Genomic DNA, 27509 nt, shown 5'->3' with positions numbered 1-27509 from the left:
CAAGTTTGGACACCCCTGGGGTAGGCCATTTAGAGCAGTTTTTCCCAATCTCATGGCTGGCTGAATATTCTGCAAATTAAACTCCATACATCCCAAAAGCTGAGTTCGAAAGAGTTTTAGATTCTTCCCTAAGAAAGCAGGCCGGGGAGGGGGGGAAGGGTTAGCATTTTTCCAAGATTCACGGTTTAATTATACAAGGACAGAATTTTAGAAAGTACCTGTTTATTTTATCAAATCAGTGACAGTGAAAGTAAATATACAAGAAATATTCAAGCAACCAAAGGCAGACATGGGATCCATATTTTCCAAGTAATACTAATCAAAAGTGTTTACATGCTGTATCTGCCTCCTCCCCCTCCCCCCACCATAAAAAACCCAATTCCTGAAGCAGGCCCAATTTTAAAAAAGAATGATGCTATTGCTGAAACAGAACCCTTGGCATAGGCTTAACTTTAGCCATATGTTTAGCAATCCCATAATGACATGATAAAAATCATAGCATGAATTTGCTACCAAGAGCAAAAAAAAGAGAGAACAGTCCTTATGCAACCATGAATAAACATTGGTGCAGAGCCTTGCCCAGGCCATTTTCAGTAACGTGAGTTTCGCAAAGGGAAGCACAAAATTATGTCAGGCTCTTAAAAGGACGCAAAATTAGGAAAAGATCAAGATTATACGTCGGGATTTATATGACTCAAGCTGTTTTCCCTTTGGCTCCTGCTAAGTAAGTTAAAGAGTCACAACTCCTAGCCTATAAGCAATAGTCTAAAAACAAGGGGAGCGCACATCAAAATTGATAACAGTTTGATCCCACCGCATTGACTGAAGTCCTTAAAAGGATTTTTTTTTAATTAATAGGGGTTTCCCAAGTAAAAAATCTTAGATAAAAATATACATCTCACATGTCATTGTTCTGAAGCAGCAGCTTTGTATGATCCTTCAATGGAATGCATAAGATGCTATATAAAGTAGCAAGTATAAGCATCTTCACCAAGCTACATCCTCTACCTGAAAACCAGCTCAGCTGCAGCAATTTCACACTTCAGCCTGATCTGGTACAGAAGAGGCAGGCTATTCAAAATCTTCTATCTGTCCTAGCTTGCGATAGATGGATCGCAAATTCTCCCCAAGACATTTTTCGCCAAGTACAATCAGTGTCTCTATTCCTTAAGAGGAGAAATAGCTGTATGCTCATTCAGAACTTGGAAAGCCAAGAGCATCAGCCAAGGTTCTAAAAGGGAACAAAAGCTTGCTTTAGCATCATAATGTCTTGGTTGTTTTCATGAAAGGACCAAGTTGCTAAGAGAAAGAAATATTCGTACCATGTGCTTCCAGACCATGTTGTGTGCTATTTCTTAAGCTAGCTGAATTATCTTTGTTAAAGCAGCCACACCACCCGCAAAGCAAGGCCTACTACCCAAGCTACCAACTGACCATGCAAGTGAAGCCAAGAGCAAAATCCAGATCTCAGTTTATCTGAGTTACTTTCAGTCGCCATTTGTTGCTCTGTGAAGTTGTTGCTCCACTCAGAATGGGCTGGTATTAAAAACAAAACAAAACTCCATAAATCAAGAGAATGTAACCCCCCCAATCACCCATGCAGAACAACTGCATAAAGTCCTTCTGGTATTTTTATAAAAACTGTGCACTTTACTGAAAAAATATAGCTCTATAGTAACGATAATATATTACAAAGCTAAAAAAAAACCTCCCCCCCCCATTACACTTATTTCAGAGAAAACCAATTTTGCACATAAACATTAATTCTAAGCAGAGATTATTGCATCTAGGAGATATATATATATATATATAAAATACACAGAGTAAAGCTTAAATAGTTTTCACAATCATTAGGAGTTTCATTATATTAGTGTTTTACATATAAAAAGAAGTTACCCAAAACAGAGCAGCCATCTTGGAAACTATAAATAGTTCTATTAAAAACAAACACATCTTTGCTTTTATTTTGGAAAAAAAATACATAAATATCATATTCTCTTGTTTAGTATCATTTATGATATGAACGGAGAAAGCTGAAACATTCTGTTGTGCAATTATTGATCTGAAATGCTACCTTGGTAGAAAGATGTCCAGCAACAGGGAGGAGCTACAACTGAAATATTTATGAATGACTGTAAAATGTATTTTATTATTATTAAGCAGTACTTTAATGGATTTATAGGCAGCTATTGACATTTTTAGTGAAACCCTCTTCACTAAAAGTATCCTATTACACAATGGAAGACGTGATATTCCTCTAACAATTTGCTTTTCTATGTGACGGAGTACTTGCTCTCCAAGAAGGAAATCCTTGTTCACATATAACCGCTTCTCTCAGCAAGGCCAAACTACAGGCAGAGCTACTGATTAATTTTCTCAAGACCCAGGCTAATTTATGGTGCATGTAGTGTAGGAAATTTCATAAATAACTTTGTTGTTTTTTTTAAAAAAAAAGAATGACATTGGCGGGTCACACCTTTTGTGATCCTTAAGCTGGCTATGGGACAGTCCATTTTAACACTTTCCGTAAAACAAGGTAAGCTGAAGCACTGCAACCAAATGCAAGAGTTTCATATACAACCCCCTTCACCCAAATATAAAATTCAACAGATTTTTTTTCCTTTCCACTTTTAAAGCACCCGCTACTCTGTGTGGGATTTCCCTTCCCTGTCCTGGGATTCTGAATGCTTTATTTATTTTATATCCTCATTCATTAGTAGGAAGGGCTGGAAAGGAGGGTTTAAAAAAAACAAACAACAGTTTGACATTAGATCCAAAAAGAGTATTTGTTTCAGAGCATTTTGTCCATGGTCCAAATGCTTTTCTTTCTTTTTTTCTTTTTACAAAGTCTATTTGGGACTCCCGAGTTGGTATATCAAGCACTGGCAAGCCTTAGGCGTAGAATTCATTTGTAGGAGCTTTCTTGTAGATGGGCTTCTTGCCCAGGTCATAACTACCCTCATCCTTCTTCTTCATGCGGTAGATTAGGAGCAGGATGAGGAAGACAGCAAACAAGAGCCCAACTGCTCCACCTGCAATAAGAGCTGAAGTGGGAAGGGATGGAGGAAAGAGAAAAAGAAAGAGAAAGGTGGAATAAATACCATAGGAACTTGAAAAACTCTGCACTGACATTCCGATTCCGCCCAATAGTGCAACTTTACCACGGCCGATTTTAGAAATAGCTACTGGGCACCACTTTCTATCCTTCTTTGGTTCTTTTTTTTTTTTTTTTTTTTTTTTTATTAAAAGAGTTTTGTACAAACAAATTTTCCCCCTTTTCACCCCCCCCCATACAATATAAATCTCATACAAATGCTATACCCCCCCGCAAAAATTCACATTCAAATATTATACCAAACACTTTACCCCCTCCCCACCCCCCATCTTAAAATAGATTACTCATAACCCCTCTCCTCCCAACAAAAACTATAGAGATTAGTCTTAAATTAATAATAACACATTGATCATTTTCTAAGCTAATTTAACATCTATAACTCTTAATATAAATTTCTCCTAGCCTAACAATGTTTCATTAGTCCCATCTTCTAATTTATTCATACATATATATTGCCCCACCCTCCACCCTAACCCTCCCCCACCTCCCGCACAAACCCACCCCCCTGACTTCCGCTGTATACCACTCTAATAATTCCAAACATCCCATATACTATTTACTCTGATCATCTATCGATCTAAACATTCTTACCTAAAGGCTAGATAATAACTCCTAGTCTGGTATTTATTCTGTATATAATCAATCCATTTTGCCCATTCCTGTGTGTAATCCTCCTGTTTCTGAGCTTTTAAGAAAGCTGAAATTTTTGCCATTTCAGCGAACCCCGCCACCTTCTGAATCCATTGATCAATTGTTGGCAAAAAATCTTTTTTCCAATGTTGCGCAATCAACAACCTAGCTGCTGTAACCATATACAAGGCCAATTTTGTTTCCCCTTTGGTAAAATCCTTAACTATACCCAATAAAAACATTTGTGGAGTGAATTGTATTCTTTTCTTAAATACATTCTGCATAACCCACCATATTTTTATCCAAAAAGCTTTAACCTTGTTGCAAGTCCACCATACATGAAAAAAGGTAGCATCTAAACACCCGCATCTCCAACATTTTGGTTGAACATTTGGGTACGTGCATGATAATTATTTATTCTGACTCAGAATAAATATCATCATCCTCTATATAAAACTGGAGTTTACACTGAAAAAAACCCAAAAGCAAATAAAGGCAGCAACGCTACTGTCACACTTCTGGTCAAGCAATGGACGCCTGGAAAATGATCCTGGAAAGCTTCTAATCATCACAGGAAAAGATATTTTTTTTAAAAATCTAGCTTTGAAAACCATATGAACAGCCATTCAGCAAAACATATTAAATGTTGGGGACCGGGAAAAGACATTGGATAATTACTGGATATGCAGTCATTATATTGCAATTCATATTTTCCAGAATTATCCTGGAATGAGGAGGAAATTGGAGTATATGGTAGATCTTCAGTATTCCAAAACCTCCATCCAGTAGTCAGGAGGGCTGCACTTCTCCATGGATGTGATCTGCCAAAGTCTTGTATGCATAACCCCAGCATAATTTTAGAGAACCATTCATGTATCCAAAATCGATCAACATAAGCTACTATGCAGATGCAATCGTTTTTCTGGACGTAGCAGAGCAACAAAGCTTGCTGAGACAAGCTTCCATCAATAAACTCACTTCTCTGAACCTTGTGAAGTTCAGGGATCATCAATAGTGGAAGGAAATTTTTATCAGACAATTTTAGTTTTTATTACATTGTTTAATCAAACGTGCCCCTTCTGGTTTAAGCAGCAATGCATACGGAACACCAAATTCCTTAGAAATGTTCAACTTATATGTCCTAATGCCTGATGCATTCTCTTTTTTAAAAACAATAGCTATGGAGACTGGGTAAAAGTAATTTTAAACCAGTACGCAAACGATTATGGGTTTTGTTTTTAGATTAAAACTAGCATAGTATAGCCTTTATTGTCACTGTGTATCATGTATACAACAAAATTGGTTAATTGGTTAATTTAGCACTGCAGAATTATAATTTGTGTTTGTATCATGCTTGATTAAAAAAAAAAACTTTGCTTCAGAAAGCATGACCTTTTCCTTAATTATGGAGAGCCAAGGTCATCCATCCATCCATCCACCCATCCATCCATCCAAAGGATGGTTACCTGCAAGCACTTCTGTTCTCTCGAAGATGCTCCCATCGGCTGTGCTAGCCATTGAGACCTTGTTAGACACGTCTTCTCCTTCAGGTGATTTTTTGGGAACAACAATCTCATTGTCTATCACAGCTGGTTCAATTTCATTCTTGGCATTGTTTTTGGAGTCAGGAATAGAGTTGTCCATGGAATCCTAGTAAAGAGAAGAACGTAAGTCCTACCTTTAATGTACAGTTGAGAGCAGAAGTACAATGAGTGCTGTTGAGTGTTTTAAAAAGCCAGACTTTGCTATCCTTATTCCAAATGTTTCTATTTAGGGCTGATCACACATTTGGAGGCAATATAATGGAGGCTGACCCAAAAACACAACAGCTCCTTTTTGGAATTAGTTAGGTACACAACTAGAGTCCACCTCCCAGAAACATGCTGGCTATGGAAATCTAAGGAGACTTGCTCTATTGCTTAACTATATTTATTGTCAGGACATTTTTCCAAATAATCCATCTAGGTTTCCATTCTTTAATTTCATTCTTTCTTTCTTTAATTTCAATATATTATCCCTTGTCCTGCCTTTTGTTTTAACTGAGAACACAGTTTCCACCTCTTGTATGGGATAGACATTTATATATCTGTAAACTGATACTACTTTTGTGTGTGAAACATTCTATTTCCTTTAACTTTACTCCCAGGGTTTGGTTTTCAATCCCTTTTATGATTCACACACCTTACTTTTCTATCTTCCTTTTCAAAAGTGTACACAGTACTCTGAAGTATAATCAAACCAGCCCAGAGTAAAACTTTCCGTGATTTGAACACGCTACTATTAATGTACTGAAGATATTTTTCATTTTCAGTGGATCCTTCATGGTGAAAAGTAGGAAAGCAATGACCAGCTGCTTCAGAAATTCAATTTCAAAAGGAAATACCTACCAAAGTGCTACCGGTGGCAGAAACCACTTTATCCTCCATATCTGTATAACCTACAGGGAAAAAAAAACTATTTAAATCCATGGTAATATTGAAATTGTGAAATGCAGTATTTCAAACAATCACTAGCTTAATGTCTCAAGTTCTTTTGGTTAGCTTGCACCAGCTCATGCACACTCCTCTATCAAATACTTCCGTCTCACTAGATCTTGCAACCAATTACAAAGACCTGAATTACAAGTCATTCAGAATGTATTTTGGCTTGCCTTGCAGAGAATCTGCTGGTTCTTTTAAACACCCATTTCTTGAAGGTGGTAGGAGTCCTTGACTCATATTAACCACCAGATTTGCCTCAACTTGCAGTGAGCTAGTTTCAGAGTTTGTTTTTCTTGAGAACACAATGTACATGAGGGCAATGCGTTGTTGCAAGGAGTTTGTGTTGAGAATCTGGGAAGAACCAAGACCACTTTGTAGATTAGTTGCAAACAGAAGATAAAAACAGAGAAGGGGGAGGTGGGGGAGTCATCTTCAGAAAAAAAGTGATAATACAATGGAATATCAAAAGCCATGCCCCCCAAAAAGAGTGTTAAAACCCCATCAAATTAACCTAGAGGATAGCAGATTTTTTTGAAAGGAGATTTAGGAAATTCAGACAATATGAGACTCTCCCATTGCTGGGTATGTGGAAACAAGGGTATTGGAAGCATTACAAGTTAAATATGTAAACCAGGTGGGTTACATTTGAATGATCAGAAAATATGAAGCAGCAAGTTCTCAAAAGTTCATGGATTCTACCCAGCTGACGAAACGTTTTGCATAGATACATTCCCAGGTCAAAGCTAAGAAATTCAACACTGTCATCTCAAATTTATTAGACAAATGGTGTTCAGCAAAATAAACAGCAGCACATTAAGTCTACGTTGAAATGTAATCTCAGATTTATGAACTATGGTCTTCTACATATTGAAGCACCATTCCCATTAATACATAGTTAACAAAAACAAAACAAAACATGAATTTTACCAAGAGTTAGTTCTGAGAAAGACCTACCTTGTCCATCTCCTGAACCTGAGAACTCATCACCTTCATCATAATCAATTGTTAAGTCTGACCTTGCATCCTCATCATCTGGCAAGTCACCAGATGCAAATTCTTCGATGTTCAGTTTTGGATCCATTATCTCCGTTTCTCTCACCTAAAAAGAGAGACAGAGAGAGAACGAAATGAACAACTGAAGACCAATAACCAAGCACAAGGTTTGCAAGGAGAGGTTCAAAATGGTGATTTTAATTAAGCTTGATTTGTTGACTCAGAACACAACCAAATTCCAGAATTTGAGACCCTCATATATGCCAAAACAACAGGAAAATTAATGAATATTAGAGATTTACAGAAAAAAACAGAAACATTGGCACCTCTGCAGAAAGTAGCAAGGGAGGTAAGATTAGTAATATAACTAATTGGGACTGTATATTGAGCAATATTCATGCCATTCAAACTCTTTAATTGACAAGGATTTAAGCTGGGATTGTCATGGCATCACTTAGAAACAGGACATAATTTGTTAAAAGCCCAGATCCACTAGGAAAGAATGTAGTAGTATAATTTGTTGCCCTTCTTGTACTGGTGTTGCCATTCCTCCATAGATAATTTTATAGATGGAAACAAGATTTGATTTGTTGTTGTTAGTTGCGAAGTTGTGTCTGACCCATCGCGATCCCATGGACAATGTTCCTCCAAGTCTTCCTGCCTCTACCATCCTCTGGAGTCCATTTAAGCTCACACCTACTGCTCCAGTGACTCCATGCAGCCCCCTCATTCTCGGTCCTCCCCTTCTTCTTTTGCCCTCAATCTTTCCCAGCATTAGGCTCTTCCCCAGTGAGTCTTAATACAGTGGGCAAAATGGAATGACTTTTTTACAGCATTGTCAGCAATTCACTTTTTTTGCCAAACATCATGCAACCAACTTTTATTTTACTTGTAACGAGCCAAGTGTACTTTTTTCCTCAGACTGTGAATGCTAATGTCTGAAGCCAGATATATTTAATGAAAATTATTTGCTTCTCTGAGGCCTTTACCTGTAATATAATAGTAAATGTTTTTAAATGGGACTATTACTTTCAAGTTAAAACTGATAGATTTGTTTGTACCTCAATCTGAAAATTTAGCTGACAAGAGGATCAAAGGGACTAGTCTGTAAAAAAATATTAACTCACTTGAATTAAGTGTTCCATTGAGAACATTACCCTTTATAAAGCAAACTCAGTAACTTCCCTTTGATTTTTTTTTTAAAAGCTTCAATGCTGGGACCTAGTAACAGCTAGATATAATGCTAGCATTGCTACAACAGATAAGCTGCTCTACAATACATAAAAGCCAAAGTGACTTTGCCAAGGTTGAGATGTCAAACTACACGATTTTATCAGAGCCCATTTGCCTTGTGCCTTCAAGGAACAAGAGAGGACCTGTATTACAGTGCTACGAGATAAGCCCACTTCCTGCCGTATACCACTGAACCTTGGATAGTGCAGCGACTGGGACATTGCAATTTAAAACTGCAGGCGACTCCATTCTAAAATCAGTGGGTAGTTCTGTTACTTTGATAACTTGTGGCCTTGCTTTTGAAAACAAGTTCTCCATCGGCCCGAACAGGAGTATCAAGGGTTTGCAGGCAAGTATAATTTAATCCATTTATTCAGCAGCAGCAGTAGTGAGGACTTCCAGTGTGGAGAATGAGAAAGGAACAACCGAGGACTAGAATGAGCCTTTCGGATTCTCCTATCCACAGCCCCAAAGGTTGCACCATCCGTTAGAATGTCCTTCTGGAATGTTTATGTGTCGAATTACAGCTTTGAGAATTAGATCAAAGTACCTGATACAAGCTCAGTACCACTTAGAGAGGCTGCCAAATGGCTTCAGAAATTCCAAAACAACAAGGTATGGCGGTATGCCAAGCTGCAGAATCTAGAGCAGGGGTGTCAAACTCAATTTCATTGAGGTCTGCATCAGGGTTATGTTTGACCTTGGGGGCCTGGGGTGGGCATGGCCAGTTCAATATTACTCGTGTTGGGGGCGCCTGTGGTGGCCCAAGCACTTTGCCAGCAAAAACGGGCTTCCAACCTCCATTTTCAGCTGTGATGGCCTCCTGCAACCCTCTGCCAGAGAAAAAGAAGCTCTTGAGGACCACACAGAGCCCTCCTGAGCTCTGTTTTCACTGAGAGAGGGACCAGGGGCCGGTCCTTCACTGTTTGCAAGCCAGCCCCGTGGTCCAGATCTCAGCACCCTGCAGGCCGAATCTGACCTCCGGGTCTTGAGTTTGACACTCCTGATCTAGAGGCTTTGTATAAATCTTGCATGATCAGAACTTTGCAAACAGGATATGTTTTGCTGGCAAGTTTTGGCTTCTGATGCCAGGGAAGTCTTTGTGCATGTCACTCATGAAGTAATACACTGTGATTCACTTTTGTCTTCTGCAGAACAGACACAAGGGCCACACCTATATGTGTCAACTCAGACTGCATTCACTTTATTGACTCATCAATGCAACTTTGCTTCAACAGTCATTTTGTTGCTGATAAGATATTTGTAAAGGCTGAACAGATTTTACAAGAAAAGAGTTGAAAACAGTAGATGGTGTGTGTATTAACAGAGGATAAGCAAGGTCAAGGACCAGACATATATAATCACATGGCTTCTAATTAGCTACTACAGGAGTTTAATTGAAAAAGTATAGATAGGTTTTAGTGGTAAAACGGAGCACAAATAATCAAAGACTTTATTCAAAATAATGTGTTTCTCAAATTTTAAGTCCATCAAAACTAGGCTATCAATATATAGATAGATAGATAGATAGATAGATAGATAGATAGATAGATAGATAGATAGATAGATAGATAGATAGATAGATAGATAGATGATAGATAGTGTATATGTAGAATATTCACTTTTTTAAAAAAGAAAAGAAAAATATAAATATTGGCATAAAACATGCTTTAGTAATATTCCCCACTTATATTTAATACCTTGAATAAAAAGATTTAATTGCATGCATGATCTTGCAGCTAATGAGATCTGTCAACTCCTAGAATGATTTTAAAGTAGTAATCATAATTTTCAGACTCTTTTCAGATTTTGTTGTGGGTGTAGTAACTGCTGAAAATCCACTTTCAAAAAGGTACATTAAAGGGAAAACCAGCTGAACATTTAATAGCCCCTTTACCCCCCCCAAAAAAAAATCTCATTTTCTGCAAATATGAAAGTCCAAGTTTGTAAAGGATACATTAAAATACCTAGATATTAATCAATTTGTTTAACATAATGTTGAAAGTCTCTTTAGGAAAAGTAATTACAGGTTACAAAGTACATTGAGTCTAGTTATTCAATCTTGACTGAAGTCGGACATCTTCACCATCCAGAACAGGGATGTCAAACTAGTGTCCCATGTGCCAGATGCCCACCTCAGTTCCATGAAGGGGAAAAACATCACGATACATCATGTGATGATAATGTGACGCTGCAAGTTTGACACCTGTGATCTAGAGGATGAAGGCCTAGTCACCGCAAGATCTGCCTTGTTAAGACAGCCATATTTCTTTGCTCCTTTGCCATGTGATTTATTCTTGATCTTAGCTTCCTAAGAGTCCTTCATCTTATCTCATGTTCCATATATTCTGCACTGTTTTATTTTGACTGGGATTGTGCAACATACCTAATCAGGTCAATGAGAGTCTCAGTGGCTACATTCATACAAAATAGATCCTTTACCATATTGGCCATTGAATCTGGCCTGTTTGATTAGTGTGTGGTTCAGTTCTTTAGCACATGGATATGTCCACAAAGGTCCATCTGTCCATGTATATGCTGTCAAAATCTGTAAGATGATTCATCACAACGCCACTGCCACCATCTTTCAAATTTTGATATGCACATTCCGCAAAGAACGGTATATCCATGAAATCAACAAGGGTTGAACTCAAAAAATGGCTTTTTTTTTACTGTACCAAGAAACCCAGACAAAGGGTCAACTAAATAACCAGATTAAATAAGTGAACAAAGTTTTCATTTGAAATAGGATATCTGATTCACTCAGAAACACAATGCTGAGGCATAAAGATCATTAAACAATGTACTTTATATGAGTAATACCAAGTTTATTACAAACTTCGTATGAATAGACCACACACTTTTTCCAAAACACACCCCATATGCATTTTTATTTACACAATTCTGTGTGTTCAGGAATTTTACACAATGTTGGAGTGGTCAAAGTATTTGACTAAGAGGAAGGAGACCTAAAAGGTCACTGGGTGACTTTGAGTCAGTCACTCATTCCCTCAGCCCAATCTACCTCACAGGGTTGTTGTTTTTTTGTTGAGGAAAAAGTAAGAGGATAGGATAAGATATATGGAGCTCCCAGATGAAAGATGGGATATACATCTAATATTTAAATATAAATACATATTGGCTGTCTTTTCTGATATATATTATTGTCTTACTTTCCCCCACACTGAGAATTTCAGCTTCATAAAAGTTGCTTTTTACATATTTGTATATGTAAATATCCAGTAAATATTTAATTGGCAGTATATATGCAATCAGCTTGACTAACTTCATCTGGTCCTCTTAATATTCAACTCAAAGGGGGAAAATGGGGAGGGGGGAGATAGATATGTAAACGTTGCTTTTCTTCTTTAAAAAGAGCCCCAAGTTTCAAATGATTTGCTATGCCTGAACAAAGTCCTCCAAATTTGCCAAATTTGCTTTTTGTAAAATAAGCTGGCAATTTTACATGGGATCCATTAGGCTGTCAGTTATCAGTTTTTTCTGTACCAGAAATATTCACTAGATATATGCTGCATTGGAAAAAAAGGCTAGATAGGAACAGAGTTGCTATACATTCTTTTTTTTTCTATAGCTTTCACATTGTTATGAAGAGGAATGGGGATGGTGTACTTGATTTACTGGCTATGACCTGATAGATAGATAGATAGATGGATGGATGGATGGATGGATGGATGGATGGATGGATGGATGGATGGATGGATGGATAGAGGGAGAGGGAGCGCTTTACTTTTTTTTTATTTATTTATTTCTTAGATTTTTAGACCGCCCCTCTCCCAGAAAGGGACTCGGGACTTGGGTTCAGAACATACAGTTAGTGGGATATATAGATGCTGGCTTTGTTTTTTTTTAAACTCCACCATGACTTCATCACAATACATGTGCCAGAAAGGTTTTTGACAGAAAAGGAGTTCTTGCAGCTGACAGTCTCCTTGAGCCTGGCTCTTAATCCACTCTCCAGCTGAATCCTTTAGCTACTAGAGTCTGTCATTTCTACATTTAATCCAGTTCCAGTGTATTTTCTGAGCATTAAGCAGCTTTTACCCATATTGACTGCCAAGTGAGATTAGTAAACATCATAGGGAGGAGTAGAGGGGTGGAGAAGCAGATTTTCTAACCTACAAATCGCTGAAAGATTTACTTCTCAGCTACCAGCCACAAATCTGTGCAAGCACACGAACATGCCTTGAAGCTGCTAGTTAGGAATGAATCTGCAGAAAGATATAAACATTTACAATCCTGATAGTTAACTGTACAACTAATGTGCCCAATAATGCATAAAAATAGTATTAGAGAGTGAAGATACGTTTATTGATATGGCTCCCAGGAAAGCCAGCAAACCTAATAGCTTCTTTTTCATGACTTGAAATGTTTAGTGTCCACACAAAAATTATAGTTTAATAACCAGTTTGTTGTTTTTCAGACTGACCTGGTGCTAATTCAGAGCACCCATTTGCAGATCATCTTGAAAACAATCAGATTCTGGGGAAGTCTTATTTGTGGCTTTACAAAAGAAAGTCTACGATTGAAATCTTCAAATCTATCCAAGGATTGTCTGAAACCAAAGATCAGAATTTCCTACTATAGATGTCACATTTTCTGCCATTTTCAGTAAGACGAATAATTAAACTTCAGATTATTCTATTTAATCCTTATGAATGTGTACATGGCAAGGAAAGCAAACAGCCACAGCAATCAAGTGCATATTTTCACATCCAAAATCCTGAGCCAAGCAGCTTAGAAAATGAAGCATCACTGTATCATTAACAATTTGCAGTCTGCAGAAGTACATTTATTTTTTCAGTACCCCAAGCAGAAAAATGTGTATGGCAAATCTATATATCTTTTACAGTATCTGACCAGTTCAAGTGACAATATACTTTTAGGAAAGCTGCCATTTTTGTTAAGTTGCCAAGGTGACAAAGAGAGGTGAATTAATTTGCTTCTTTCCTGGGGAATTGCCTCATCCATGATCTTGCCTAACGGTAGCCAATGAAGATGCAAAACTCTCTGGCGGGCGTGGCACTTATGTATGACAGGTGGGATTAAAAACAATTCTCAAGCCAGCAAAACATTGACTTTAATGGCACTATGATTCTTGCCAGTCTTGATTTTTCAAGCATGCTAGTTCTTGATTCTGTTCTGACTCAGATAGGAGGTGCAGGAGGAATGGATCCTATTAAATCTAAAACAACACCCTGCTCCCTCCCAGACACGGTCACACACACTCACGTGGGCACTCTTTTGTAAACAGTACATAATTCAACTGTTTACTTAGGTGGGCAATAATACAGCTTGGCCATGTTTGTTCAATTTCCCAGGAATGTGCAGAACAGAATGGCTGGAGAAAACAGAAAACTCAAGCCTAGACCATAAGCCCTCCTTCACACAAGGGGGGGGGGGGGGGGCAATTGTCTTCCAAAGTATTTTTTCTTGCTAAGTATTGACTTTATCAGTTGTTGACTTTATCAAAATTAGGAAGGACTGAGACAAGTGTGTCTTTCTCATTTTTAATTCAATCTGTAGGTGAATGGAACAAGATTGTGCAAGATTGGATTAAAATGGCAGAAAAGCCCTGATAAGACACCCTTGTGCCATTTCCTTCCTAATTTTCTCATACTCCAGGCACACACAGATTTGAATGCAGAGATCCTAGGAGCAAATATTTTGATATCATAATGGGGGGGGGGGGAGATTAAAGCCAATTCTTCTTCCTGCAGCTCCCTTGAGCAGAAAATTGAATAGTGTGAAAGGTGGCATGGAAGAAATACAAAACAAATTCCTTCCACTTCCGAGTCAGAGGCTCTACTACAAATAGAAGCAGCTCTCTTATTGGGGTAAAAGCAACTCAGCAAGTATCATGTTGGAAGGTTTTTCCTGTACATATATTCTTTATTTATTGCAATTTCCAAACAATAATAATAATAAAATGAAAATGTCAAATCCAATCTAAACATCTGGCAGATACGCAACCAACCATATTATTACTAACAATGTTGGCCATTTTCTTTAGATTCTGAATATTATCGTAGCAACAGGTAGAAATGCCAGGCAAACATTATTGCTATGGCATGTATATTTAATTGGCCAAAATGTTTTATATAATCATGTTTTATTTTCAAATGTTCTATCAGCAATTGCTCATGGAACTTTTGAAAATAACAGCTGATAGCACAAGAAACCAACAAAAAGAATCACAAAGTCCCAGACAGTATTATATTATATAATAGTGAGGGAAATGTTCATTTTTAGTTCCTTACACTTAAGAAACAAGTTTTCCATCTCAATTTGCAGAGTAATGCTCTTCTAAAAGTACAGCATATATAAGTCCCCTAGATGATTTATCCCTTAACCACTTGGATTATAATGCATTTGGCCAGGAATTATGCAAAATTTTAGTTATAACCATTATCATTCCTAATGCAAAAGTTGCTTCATCCAAGTTTGCAAAGCAAGATCATGTCTAATTTCCTTTTGGTTAAGCTATTGATACTTCTATGTCAATTGACCCAGATTTCAAGTGCAAAAATTCTCTATCTACATACACAAATGGCAAAAACTATTAAAATGACTATAACTCCAGAAGGGATTTAATTCCATAAAAAGTGTGCATACGTCTTTATTTTACCTCATCCTGATTTTCAAAATTGTTTTAAAGACATGTGGGGTTTCCTGAAGGCTTAGAGTCTTTGGACAGAAGGTCCAAGATATCAATAGACAACCTTTCATTAAAGAAACTTTGCTTGCCAGTATAAATCTTTCAATTAAAATATATGTGGAACAAGAGTTAAGCAGGTTCTTGTGGGTGCACATAATTAAGGCAATCCGTTAATCTAGTCTAAAGTATTACCCTGTGTTTTTTTTTTCTCTTCAAAAGCACAAAGGTTTCTCACGCAATGTATTAGTTTTGGTTCAGCCAAATCCTTCAGTTTGTAAGATGGTTTTTAGCCTGATATGTGTTTTGACAGTGGCAGGGTACAGAAAAGGTTAACTGAGGACTAGAACTTAAGAGCCAGATGTCTGCTACCATAACTTCTTCCCAACAGTTTATAAGGGACTACAGCACCCCTTCTGCCTAATTACTTCCAAAACTAGCAAGAGAAAAGTGTATTAATTAAACAATATTTATTAATTAAACAAATTTATGTAGTATTTTTTGGACTTGGAGGTGTCCAAGATGCATTGACAAGGTTTAGGGCAGTTTTACCGTAGCAATAAGCTCACCAGATTTACCTAACATGACTTAACAGACTGTGTGTTATTTGGACAGAACCTTATTGAGAGAATTCTAACGGCAGCCCCGATGGGCAAACCTGGCACTCCCACAGCCCCTCCCCTCCTGCAGTTACCACATAACCTCTTGGCAGCCTATGTGGTCCAGAGGGTGCCTCAGCCAAAGTAAATCTTGTGCTCTGCCGTACATTAGGTTTTCAAATCCCCTGTTTACAAAAATGCTGCTTTGAGACTTGCTGACCGTTTGGAAAATTTGTAATCTTTACATCTGCTCTGACTCCTGAAGTTCCTTCAAAAAAAAAAAAAAGCCCCTTTGCTAAGGGATTGGGTAAAGTGGTAAAAGGTTAAGTCTTACAACAAGAACACCAAGCAAGAAAGGAGAAGTATCAGTTCATTCAGTCTTATGACTCCACAGTTGTAAGGAAGTTCGGAGAATCCTTCTGTCAGCAGACTCTGCTGAAGTTATGGTCATGCACCGATTCAACTCTGTAGGTATCAAACAAAAGGCCTTGTTGTGCAAGACCTCCACCACATCCCTCCAGCTAGTCAGAATGCAAACTACATTTTAAAATAAAGTCACTTTTGAATGGGTACTAATCCTATGGGCTCAGAGAGGTAGAACACTTGGATTATGTGCCTTCAAGTTATTTTCAACCACTAATGTCCACAAAGATTTCCTCCATGATCTGCCCCTAACTTCGTCTTTAACACCTTCCAACACTGCACCCATTTTCATTCTAACTGGAATCATTCACCTTAGGTCAGGGGTGTCCAAACTTGGGAACTTTAAGACTTGTGGACTTCAACTCCCAGAATTCCCCAGCCAGCATGGCTGGCTGGGGAATTCTGGGAGTTGAAGTCCACAAGTCTTAAAGTTCCCAAGTTTGGACACCCCTGCCTTAGGTCATTCTCTTCTTCCCTTCCACCTTTCCCAGCATTAGAGATTGTTCCAGGAAGCACTTGAGCTCATTCTGAATGTGTGAATTACAAGAACATGGATATTAACAGAATAGGCAAGCTAAGAAGAAAAAAGCTAGAATTCCTTATTTAAATTATCTAAAGGTAGCATTTTAGGTAAATAAAGCAGTGGTCCGGAGACCATCCACTTAGTATAAGCAGTCCAAAGTCATGCTAAGTAAGAGAGAGAAAGAAAGAGATGACATTGATTTCTCATATCAGTAGTATAATTGGACCCAGCCAGGTATATAGCTTGGGATCCAAGTTATCAAATGAGATAAAGAAGAACCAATTCTAAATTGCAGAAAATTACAAACTTAAATGCTAGAACAGAACCAAGCATTATGTGTTAGTTCATAGTGCCCAACCAAATACCATTAGTCAAGAGCATAAAATGTGTACTGGGTACAACTGGTACTTAGAAACATGTAGCTTGGATCTTCCATTGACTATATACTACCTTTTGATTTGAGGTTAACATCAATCTTTTCAGCACAAAGAATCATTCTACCTCCATGCTTAGTCTATTTTTTAAAGTTATGCCTGTCAGCTAGTTTGCCATATCAGATTAACTTTTTAGTGTCAAGAAAGCTTGATTTAATTATTTAAGTGTCTGACACTCTTCCACTTGTTATATCTGGGATATTTCAGATGTAGTTAGCCTGTATTCCAGTGTGGGTTTCAAAACTTTTTAGAACCTCTTCTGTAGGTGTGGCCTGCTTTGTGGGAGTGGCTTGCCGGCCATGTGACCGGGTGGGAGTGGCTTGCCGGCCATGTGACCGGGTGGGAATGGCTTGCCAGCCATATGACTGGGAGGGCGTGGCCAACTTGTAAAATGTGGTGAAACTCACTTAACAACGCTCTTGCTTAGCAACCAAAATGTTAGCTCAGAAACTCTGGCATTTGAAGCACGCAAGTCTTAAAGCTGTCAAGTTACAAGACCCTTGCACCCCTAACCATTTAGGGGAAAAAAAACCAGGGGTATTCAAGATTGAAAGCTTTAAGACTTGTGGACTTCAACTCCCAGAATTCCTCCTCTCGCTCTTCATCTTGATGATGTGCTGACGGGCGGGGGGGAGGGAGCTGGAACCGGTTCTAAACGGCACTGTAGATTTGTGGAACCTCTTCTATAGACGAGGTTACAACTGGCAGGAACCCATCCTTGCTGTATTCAGATATACTACGAAGATAATCCAGGCTTGTTTGTACAGCTAAATTCTTGCATGATGTCCATGCTAACTGTTTTAATCTAATCAGGATGTCTAAAGATTAGCATAACTTTTTTAATTTGCAACTAATTAAGATATAGCCTGTGACCTTTATTGTTAATTTTGCTTTGCAAAATCATCAGTTTTGACTGATGTAAATTTCCCTATCACTATCCCTAGGAAATAGATAGTTAAATATATAAATACATTACATGTAATAATTCCAACCTAGTTCATGATTTTAAAAGGTTAAAGTTAGATTAGAAACGTGTATGGCTCTTGTTCCCAGAATTCCTCAACTATAGTCCCCAGACTTTAACCAGAGCTACTGGGAACTCCAGTTCAATAACATCTGGACAGACTGTTCATCCCATTCTATAAAATAAAGATATTTAATTAGGCATTAGTAACAGCAGAAGTTACTTTCAGGCTGAGAAAGATAATTATTTTCTTGCTTTACTCCCTGAACATTTTAAATCAAGATGGCTGCAAAAAACAGCATTTTTCCAATTGGACTTGGAAAAGTTAAGCAATGTTGGATTTTTTAAACATTTAGATGGCAACCACTAAGAAATCTCAGGACCCTAGGTTAGACTGAAAAACTGAAAAAATATCCCAGAAGGCAGCAATGGCTAGAAAATTAGAAAATACGTCCATACAGTCACCAGGAATTAGTTCTCAAAGGACATTTTTATGATGACATTGCCACAAAAATAATAATTCATTCCATTAAAAAAAAATAGTTATGTTACTTTGGAGTCAAGTTCAACCTCTGGTGTTTACACAGATGTATCCAGTGCAGTGTTCTTGGCAAGATACAGGAATACTTTGTCATTTCCTTCTTCCAGGATGCATTTTGCCTTATTAGTCTGGTCTACAGCAATAATCTTCCAGTGCATTTACACCCAAATATTAACCTGGCTTGACCCAGCTTAAGATTCTAGATCAGGCAAGGTGGTCAAACAGGACCACCTACATACCTCATTGAAAATCCTGGAAGTTTTACTTTATGCAAAGGATGCCCATATTGTTAACAGAAATATTACTTTTCCTGTCCCCCACAAAAAAGCTCCTTCAAATCCCCGGATTACATACAATTAGATCCCTTTTCTGCAGATTCTTCCTTTTAATTAAAAAACACCTCAAGCATCAAACATGTACATTGAATATGTCTCAAATAGAAATATACTAATAATGTCCACAGCGTATTTAACTTTTGTAAATTTCTGCATACAATGCTTTTGAATTTTCCACTATATTCAGAAAAGAGACCCCGATAAATAAACATTTTTGCTGAATGACACTACAAGACTGGATTAGAAAGGCTAACCAGTAATTGATACAGTAGATTCTCAGGATACCTGCTTTCGTGAACATCAGTGCCCCATTTTCTGAATCCAGAGGTCATTGTGTCAGATAATCACTGTGCATCTCCCCCTCCCCTCCCCCATTTTTTTTTTTTTTTTTGCCTAACGCAAGGTTAAAAGCAAAATCTGTTAAGTGATTAAATGAAATACATCAGTATTAACATTTGGCCAGCTGTAGAATGTTGATTAAGGCGGAGCAAATGGCCACTTCATCTGAGGGGTTTTAAGTAGTCATTACAATAAATGTGTGTTTGCTTCCCAAAAAACAAGGAGTTTCCATAAACTATGCTCATTTAGTTATCACCGTGATGTCTCATTTACAAAGAGCAAGGTGGAGAAGATTGATAGATTGTGAACTCCTTGTAACAAGGACTTAACCTTTTCCTAATGTAACTCCATCGAGTAGAATGTATTGCACTACTGGTATAGTATTAACATTAATGACACTTTGTCAATAGGAAGTGGAAATGAGGGACAGTTAAGAAATTGACTCATTTGAAATTACCCAGTACGGAGACCTGGTGGTTACAGCAAAATATACATGTTGGCATGACTGAAAAGAGAGATCATGTTCTTCCACACGTATATACAGAAAAACAATGTGTGTTAAGTGGACTGCTTCTTAGTGAAGCTGTAAATGCTAACTCTCAACATTTTTCTGAGAATAGTTAGCAATGACAGCAGATCTTATACGTGACTTAAACTTCTGAGAATGTCAAGTTGTTTGGAAAGCTTGACTTACTAGGAATAATGAGTTTAAGAAGGAATGTTCTTTTCAGAGGCAAACAGCACTGATTCAATTTCATTTGTATTACAGTCAGCATATAATCATAAAAAATATGTGAAAAAGGTGTGCATAATATATTACAAAAGTTTAGCGCATAGCAATGAGATCAGAATATATAGATTTCACATAATTCTCCACATTCCTGTATTCCCATAGCCTCTTATCAGTCAGTCAAATTAAACTCAGAGAAGATTACTTGCAAGTAGATATGTATATAGAACTGCAATGCATGTCTGCATATAAAAGATATTATACGGTTTTTCTTTTAAAGAAACATTTCTTATTCCCTTCAGAATTGAACTTATCCAGGTTCATTCCTCTTCAGTTTCAGTATTCTTACAAAAGGCAAGTCTCATTAAAACTTTTAAAAAGAAAACCATTAAATCTAAGATAATCAGTTGCTTGAAAATAATCACTCTGCTATTTTCTCACATATCCATAGATAGGTTCTGCTGCAAATTGGCAGTGCAACTCTCCAGTGTTTCTGGCCCGAAGGAAAAGTAGATGTTCAACAGGTTTAGCACATAATATTTTATTTATATCAACAGGAACGCAAAACCTAATATTAAGTTCTCATGCTGAGCACTGATGCTTTCAAATCTGATCTTATATAACTACGGACACATCTTGCTGAGAATTATTTGCAGAATCTACCTCTGCTCTGTTGGGAAATGCTTAACTTCTTGAATCCCCTCAGATCTACATTCTGTGGCAGATCACTGCTAGAATCTGTCTGAGGGCTTCTATTATTTCCAAATTTAATCAATATGCCAAATGGTCAATAACCAATGCTAGGAAGTTGAACATCTCTTGGGAAAATTTACCTTCCCTGTCTAGTTCATAGCAATGCCAACAATTACAAAAAGATAAGAGAAATGCTGAGTATTCGGGATGCTTGTGTACATTCTGTACGCATGTTGACTTGATGCTAGGTCACCATACAAGATCCTCTCTCCTCATTCCATTGCTGTAGTTGACAGAATCAATATTTCCTAACTATGCTTTCCCTGCTCTACAAAATCCAAAAGGTTTCAGGTCAGATGAACATATGATGCATTCTTCATTAAATATTGTTGCTGCTAATTTTGTAATATATCTTCCTCCATTTTCTATGTGACATAAAACAAAAACTAGGTTGTCTTTACCCCGCCCCCCCAGGAGTTGTTTCCACTGAGTCATCTTCCATCTCAAGTAGCAACTTGTAGACAAAATCAATATGCCACAGCACTACGTCATATTTTTTCCACATGTTTAGTCTTTCCATAGTCTTTCCAGAGTGACATACTTGGCCAAGAGAGCAAGGCATATCAACTATAGCAAGAATTTTCCTAGGAAGGGTTCAGCCAAAACCACTTACTTTCTATGGTGCCGTTCCCCTCTCTATAAAGTTTTACAGTACCGCAGCCATACATTTTGACTCAAGAATTCTGAGCATTTCACTTAGAAGAACAGTGGGTGTTTGACAAGTGGTGAAGTGGTACAGTTTCAAGTGATAGCAGTGAACAGGTGGACATAAAGTATCTTATTGAAGTCTCACAATGAAATAAACCAGGTCCTAATTCATTTACTAGTAAATATGAAAAAAGCTAACTCAATTTAGGATGGCAGGATTGACAATGAAACTGAGCCAAAACAATGCAATATCAACATTCTGAAATGTATTTTACAATGGCCCCAATTTTGTGCAACTTTTCTACCTCCATTCAACCCTAGTTTAATACAAAATCAAGAAAATATAGTCTTTCTGTTGCTCGATATAAAATTCAAATGGGCTAGCAGCTAAATTAAAGTTAAAAAATCTGGACAATCATTTGGCAGTCAAAAAATTCAGTAAACTCTAATGGTCTTCCAATTTTGGCAGCCATGAACTAGCAGCTCTACTCAACTTATATTAAATTACTAGCTGGGTCTTAGATGGTTACCAGTCTTCTAGCAATAAGTTTGTTAGGTCTACTTATTTCACCTCAAACCATGTGTGACCTATAACCCAGTGGCAGGGAAAGGATGCTTGGAAAGATCTAATGTTCCTTCAAGCACAACCAAGTCAAAGTTCACAAATATAAAATCATATTGCAGTTCTTTGATTTTGTTTTTATGTATTGTGTGAATGCAGTGACTGCATTTGCATTATATGAACTTAGCCATTTGTGACCTATTCTAACCATGGTCCCAGAACATTATAGCTTTGAAGGCATACTGTATACATAGTACTATGGGTCAGCCTTAATCCTCCCACTGTCTTGCTGATTTCTTCATTAATTGTTGTTTCTATTACTTTACACTTCTATTAAAGTGGGAACACATCTAAACAATTCATTTGCCATAATAGTTATATGGGAAATATTATGAAGTCAAAGACTGAAGCCAGTTAAGATAACCTATAAAAACTAAACAAACATCCGTTTTTCTTAACATTTTTTTTTCATTTCAAATTTCTTTCCTCTATGTTTAAAAGATTTAAGACACTCTCATATTCTGGAGATGTGAGTTGATGGCTTTGGATGGTACAGGCCCAACCATCTTTTAATGTTATGGCATGCTCTGTCTCCTGTCACATATCCCCTACATGCTAAACAACTAGAAACTATAGAAAAATCTCAAGAACAGCACAAAATATTTGGCCATTAATTGCTAAACATATTCTGGAGATGCTAGTAAAAGGAAGCTAGTCTTCTTTGATTTTGTCGAGGTACAAGATGCTTCTAACACAGCCAGTCTTTGAGCAGGGAGCTATATCATACTGGCCAAATGAGGGTATATCTGTACTGTGCTTCAGCCTGTCTAAACCACATGTTATAGATTGGAAATAAAATTACATATTTAGGCTAACAATGCTGATTTGATTGTGAGAGACAGAAAACAAAACTGGGAAAGAGTAGAAAGAACAAGCCTGAGGGATCCATGGCAGCAGGACAGGACAAACCGGTTTGTTCATTAATAATGCTGCACTACTTTTCAAAACAATAAGCTCAGCCAGATTCTTATATTTTTTGAAATTAGATTAACACTGCCTGAACACCAAGATGGAAAAAAACTTGGCATGCTGCATTTACGACACAATCCGATTCCCCACAGCAAGGCTTTGTGAATGCCAACTGTCACAGCACTGTAAAATATGATTCATGCACCACCCTTTCATTATAATCCTTGAGGGGGGGGGGGCGCTTCCAGAAAGAGTTAAGAGGAATTTGTGCAAAATAAGGAGTAAAAAGCAGCATTAAACCAGAGATGTGTACTGTAGGTAAACCCGCATCATAGAGATTAATCAATCAGACAGCCGTTAAAATATGTCAGGTGAATAGCCCACGAGGAATCTGGAACACAGTTTTCAGCAAAAAACCAGAAGATCAGGGAGAAAATGACTAAGGAGACTACAAGTTTCACAGCTTGGGCGATAGTAATTTTAATTCAGTTTATCTCAACCATATAAGGCATTCTTTTATAGAAAAAGTACAGGTGGTCCTCGACTTACAACGGTTCATTTAGTGACCGTTCAAAGTTACAATGGCATTGAAAAAAGGGGCTTATGACCATTTTTCCACACTTGTAACATCCCCATGATCACGTGAGTAAAATTCAGATGCTCTGCAACTGACCCATACTTATGATATTGCTGTGTCCCAAGGTCATGTGATCACTTTTTGCAACCTCTTGACAAGCAAAAACAATGGGGGAGCCAGATCCACCTAACAACTGTGTTACTAGCTTATCAACTGCAGTGATTCACTTAACAACTGCAGTAAGAAAGGTCATAAAATGGGCAAAATTCACTTAGCAAATGTCTCCCTTAACAACATAAATTTTGGGCTCAATTGTGGTCTTAAATTGAGGAGTACCTGTAATCTATCACAATCCAGATGTTACTGAATTACCACTCCCAGCATCCCTCAGCATTGGTTAAAATGCTGAGACTGGCAATTCAGCATCTCCTAGAAGGCTAAGGCCTTTCTGATCTTTGGTACAGAATACCAAGTAGTTAGAATCTCTGAACTTTTTTACTAACCCAATAAGGAATTAAAATCAGCCCTCAAGATTCATATCACTTTCTGCATGGATACATTTAAAACAAGTGGGAACCTCTCATATATTTTAGTGTTCCATAAGTTAGTATTTAGGACTCCCTCTGAAAAGCTAGGTAACTACGTACGTACTTTACTAAATAAAGACTAAAGAAAGCATCAACAGAATCTTTGAGAAATTGCAGGAATGTTTAACACAAAAGTAATCAATTTCAGAAATGCTTTATTATCTTGAAATTCTCTCAGACTCATCAGTTTTGAGGCCAAGTCTTTTTGCATTTTTAAGCTAAATGAACATTGCCTCTGATGAAAAGTTTACAAATTACTACTGCTTATAAATAAAAAAAGCTACGCAGATCCTTTACTAAGAAATGAAAGTTTGTGTTCCACTAACTAAATGCAGAATTTAGTTAGGGAAAGTTAGTTCTGGAGATTCTAGTAAAAGGAAGCTAGTCTTCTTTGATTTTGTCGAGGTACAAGATGCTTCTAACACAGCCAGTCTTTGAACAGGGAGTTATATCATACTGGTCAAATGAGGGTATATCTGTACTGTGTTTCAGTCTGCCTAATCAGGCAAAGAAGTGTAAGCAGCAAGTACAAGAGGGTTAAAATATTTATGCTTCTGAAGTCTACAAATTACTGCAATCCATACCCAAATCCAGCAAAAACAAAAACTATTTGCAGGAGAAGATCACAGAACATCACAGTACAATTACAGGCAAAGGCTCAAATGACAGACAAGAAAGCAGGACAAAAACTAAACTGGCAAAGGAGTAATACAGCCAGATCTGAAATAAGATAAGGGGGGGGGGGGATTAAGCATCCAGCCCCAGTTTATAAACATCACCCTTCCCCTCTAGAAATACAAAGAAGTCCCTCACTCAAGTTACTAAAAAATGTAAGCACCGTTTCCTAAGTACAGGCTGTTCAGAAGTAATGTAGCCTAAATTATTCCTCTATGCTGCTGTTCAAACTTTCTGATCTTTTCCCAGCATAACCTTCTAAAGCAAGTTGCAACTAATCTGCCACCATCTCCTCCGCGGAGGCACAAAGCTTTAACGAATTTTATTAGATTTTTGTCACGCCTTTATTACTTTATAAGTAACTCTGGAGGTGAACTTGTTTAGTACCACTTCCTCCTCCTGTTTTTTCCCACAAGCGCCCTGAGAGGTGGGTTGGGCTGAGGGAGAGTGACTCCCCCCCACCCCATCCAGCTGGCTTTCTTGGCTAGGAATGTTACTAGAACTGAACTCTCCCGATTTCTAGACCAGTAACCTAACCACTCCACCAAATGTGAGAAATCAGCAACAGGCAGACCAGTGTTTGGCAAGGTCAAAGGTTGAAGAGGGTTTGCCAGAAGATAAAATAGCCTGGCCAAATAACTGAAGAAAGGAGAAGCAAAAGAGAGGCTTTCTTTTCTCAAAAAAAAAAAACCAACCCATCAGATTCGGTGCAAAGGATCCCATTCAGATTTATAGGGAAACCCCAGATCTCTAATGTGTCAAGACTCCTGGAAATTTCACTTAATGGGTTGTGTGTGACGATGGAGAATTGCAACAGAGCCACAGGCTTTGGGTCAGCGGTTACTCATTCCACAGCTATGAGTTGGAGGAAGTGCTAAATAAGGCAACAAAACGGCACGCTGTTTGCCAAACTGTGCTGGTACTTGGGAGACTCTGAGAACATTTGGGGCGGGGAGGGGGGGAGAGAGAAGAGGCCAGTCAATGAGATGATGAAAACCATCCCGCTGGTCGTAAAGGACGGAGGAAGAGATTGCCAAGCGGGGAGGAAGGGGATGGGCGAAGCTTCTTCCCCCTTCCCTAATCGCAGTATACGCTCAAAGGACCGAGAAGATAGCCGCGGGTTAAGCAAACGCTGCGCTAAAAAAGTAATACAAAACCGAGTGATAATAAACTACTAGGGGTTGCAGCGTCTCTCTCTCTCTCTCTCTCTCTCTCTCTCTCTCTCTCTCCTAACTTCCTGCGAAGAAACAGCGACTCGCTCCGGCTTTTAGCCCAGCGTCTCCTCTCTAGTCCGCCGTTTGTGATAAGTCCTCGGACTTACGGCAGTTTGGGAGAGGGTTACTTGAGAAAAAGGGGTGGATTTCTCTTGAGAAAAGGGGGGAAGGAGGTCCCTCTCTCCGGCGGGCCACCGGGAGTAAAGGGCGATCTCCTTTACTCCCCCATGACGACCCGCAAAGCCATCAAGGGCGAAGAAGATCTCGGTACCCAACTTCGTCCTAACTCCGCCAGCGAGAATGGCTTACAAATCAAGGCCGGGCAATGCCGGGCTAATTTCCCTCCTTACTGCCCCTCCCCACAAAAAAAAAAAAACCCATCGCCAACACTTTGCTGCTCCCCGCCCTCCTCCTCCACGCAAATCCCGGACAACGCCACTCACCGACTCCGCAGACACGCTGACGGCGAGCAGGAGAGCGGCGCACAGGCCGGCGAGGCGAGCGAGTAGCATGGCGTTTTTTGCAGGAGCCGAAGAGCACGGAGCGAAATCAGCGGCGATGAATCCGATGTAAACCCCCCCCGCGTCGGCGCTCGGCTTTCTTATAGGCGGCCCTTCGCGGCCCGCCTCTCGGTCGAGGAGGAGCCGAAGAGGCCCCCTCTCGCTGCAAAGGGCGGACGGCGGGAAGTTCCCTTGCTTTCGCGATCCCTTTGGCATTGCTCGCGCCGCCCCTCTCGCTCCCTTTTAGGCACGTACCGTGTGCGGCGTGTGGTTCCCCGGCTCTTCACAACAGCCCGTCTGGGTCCGCCTATTTCAGCCTGACAGAGAGACTGGCCGCCAGCGGGCGATACAGAAACGTGTCGCTTCCACACCACGAAGTAATGGAGGAGGATGCTTCGTTGTTGATGTTGCCCCGCTCTTGGACTCCAGGTTTACGACTTACGACCACATGGAGCCCAAAATTTCTCTTGTTAGGTGAGACGTTGTTAAGTGACTTTTGCCCCGTTTTACGACCTTTCTTGCCACAGTTGTTAAGTGAATCACTGCAGTTGTTAAGTTAGTAACACTGTTGTTAAGTGAATCTGGCTTCCCCATTGATTTTGCTTGTTGGAAGGAGCAAAAGAGGGTCCCGTGACTCCCAAGACACTGCAATGGCCATAAATATGAGTCCATTGCTGAGCATCTGCGTTTTGAACGCATGGCCATGGGGATGCTGCGACGGTTGCCAGTGTGAAAAACGGTTATAAGTCACTTTTTTCAGTGACGTAACTTCGAACGGTCACTAAATGAACTGTTGTAAGTCAAAGACTGCCTATGCTCCATGTCAAAACATTTGGAAAACAAGGGGCAATTCAGCCGAAGCCTTGTAATTTACACAATGAGCTGCTGCTTTCAAGTTCTCTGGGAAAATTTTCAAGACACAGAATAGGGGCAGTAATTAAGTATGGACTTATTTCAAAACACTTGGGAAATAAGGGGCGCTGCCCCAGGGCCTGGTCTCCCTCTAGATCAG

The 27509-nt window shown here is 38.7% G+C and overlaps 1 protein-coding gene across 1 annotated transcript; it reads right to left on the bottom strand.

The window, feature by feature from the left end:
* Positions 1 to 203: 203 nt before the first annotated feature.
* SDC4 (syndecan 4) lies at positions 204 to 26728 on the bottom strand. Its single transcript, XM_081948885.1, has 5 exons — positions 26441 to 26728; positions 7180 to 7324; positions 6133 to 6182; positions 5212 to 5395; positions 204 to 3044 (listed from the first exon to the last, which is right to left on the bottom strand). The coding sequence occupies exons 1-5, from the start codon at positions 26711 to 26713 to the stop codon at positions 2893 to 2895; spliced, it is 804 nt and encodes a 267-aa protein (XP_081805011.1). The 5' UTR covers positions 26714 to 26728; the 3' UTR covers positions 204 to 2892.
* Positions 26729 to 27509: the final 781 nt, after the last annotated feature.

Source organism: Natrix helvetica (assembly GCF_964273705.1).
Source record: "Natrix helvetica genome assembly, chromosome: 3".
NCBI lineage: Eukaryota > Metazoa > Chordata > Lepidosauria > Squamata > Natricidae > Natrix > Natrix helvetica.
The sequence above is the reverse complement of the archived record's forward strand: the minus strand, read 5'-3'. Positions and strand labels throughout refer to the sequence as shown.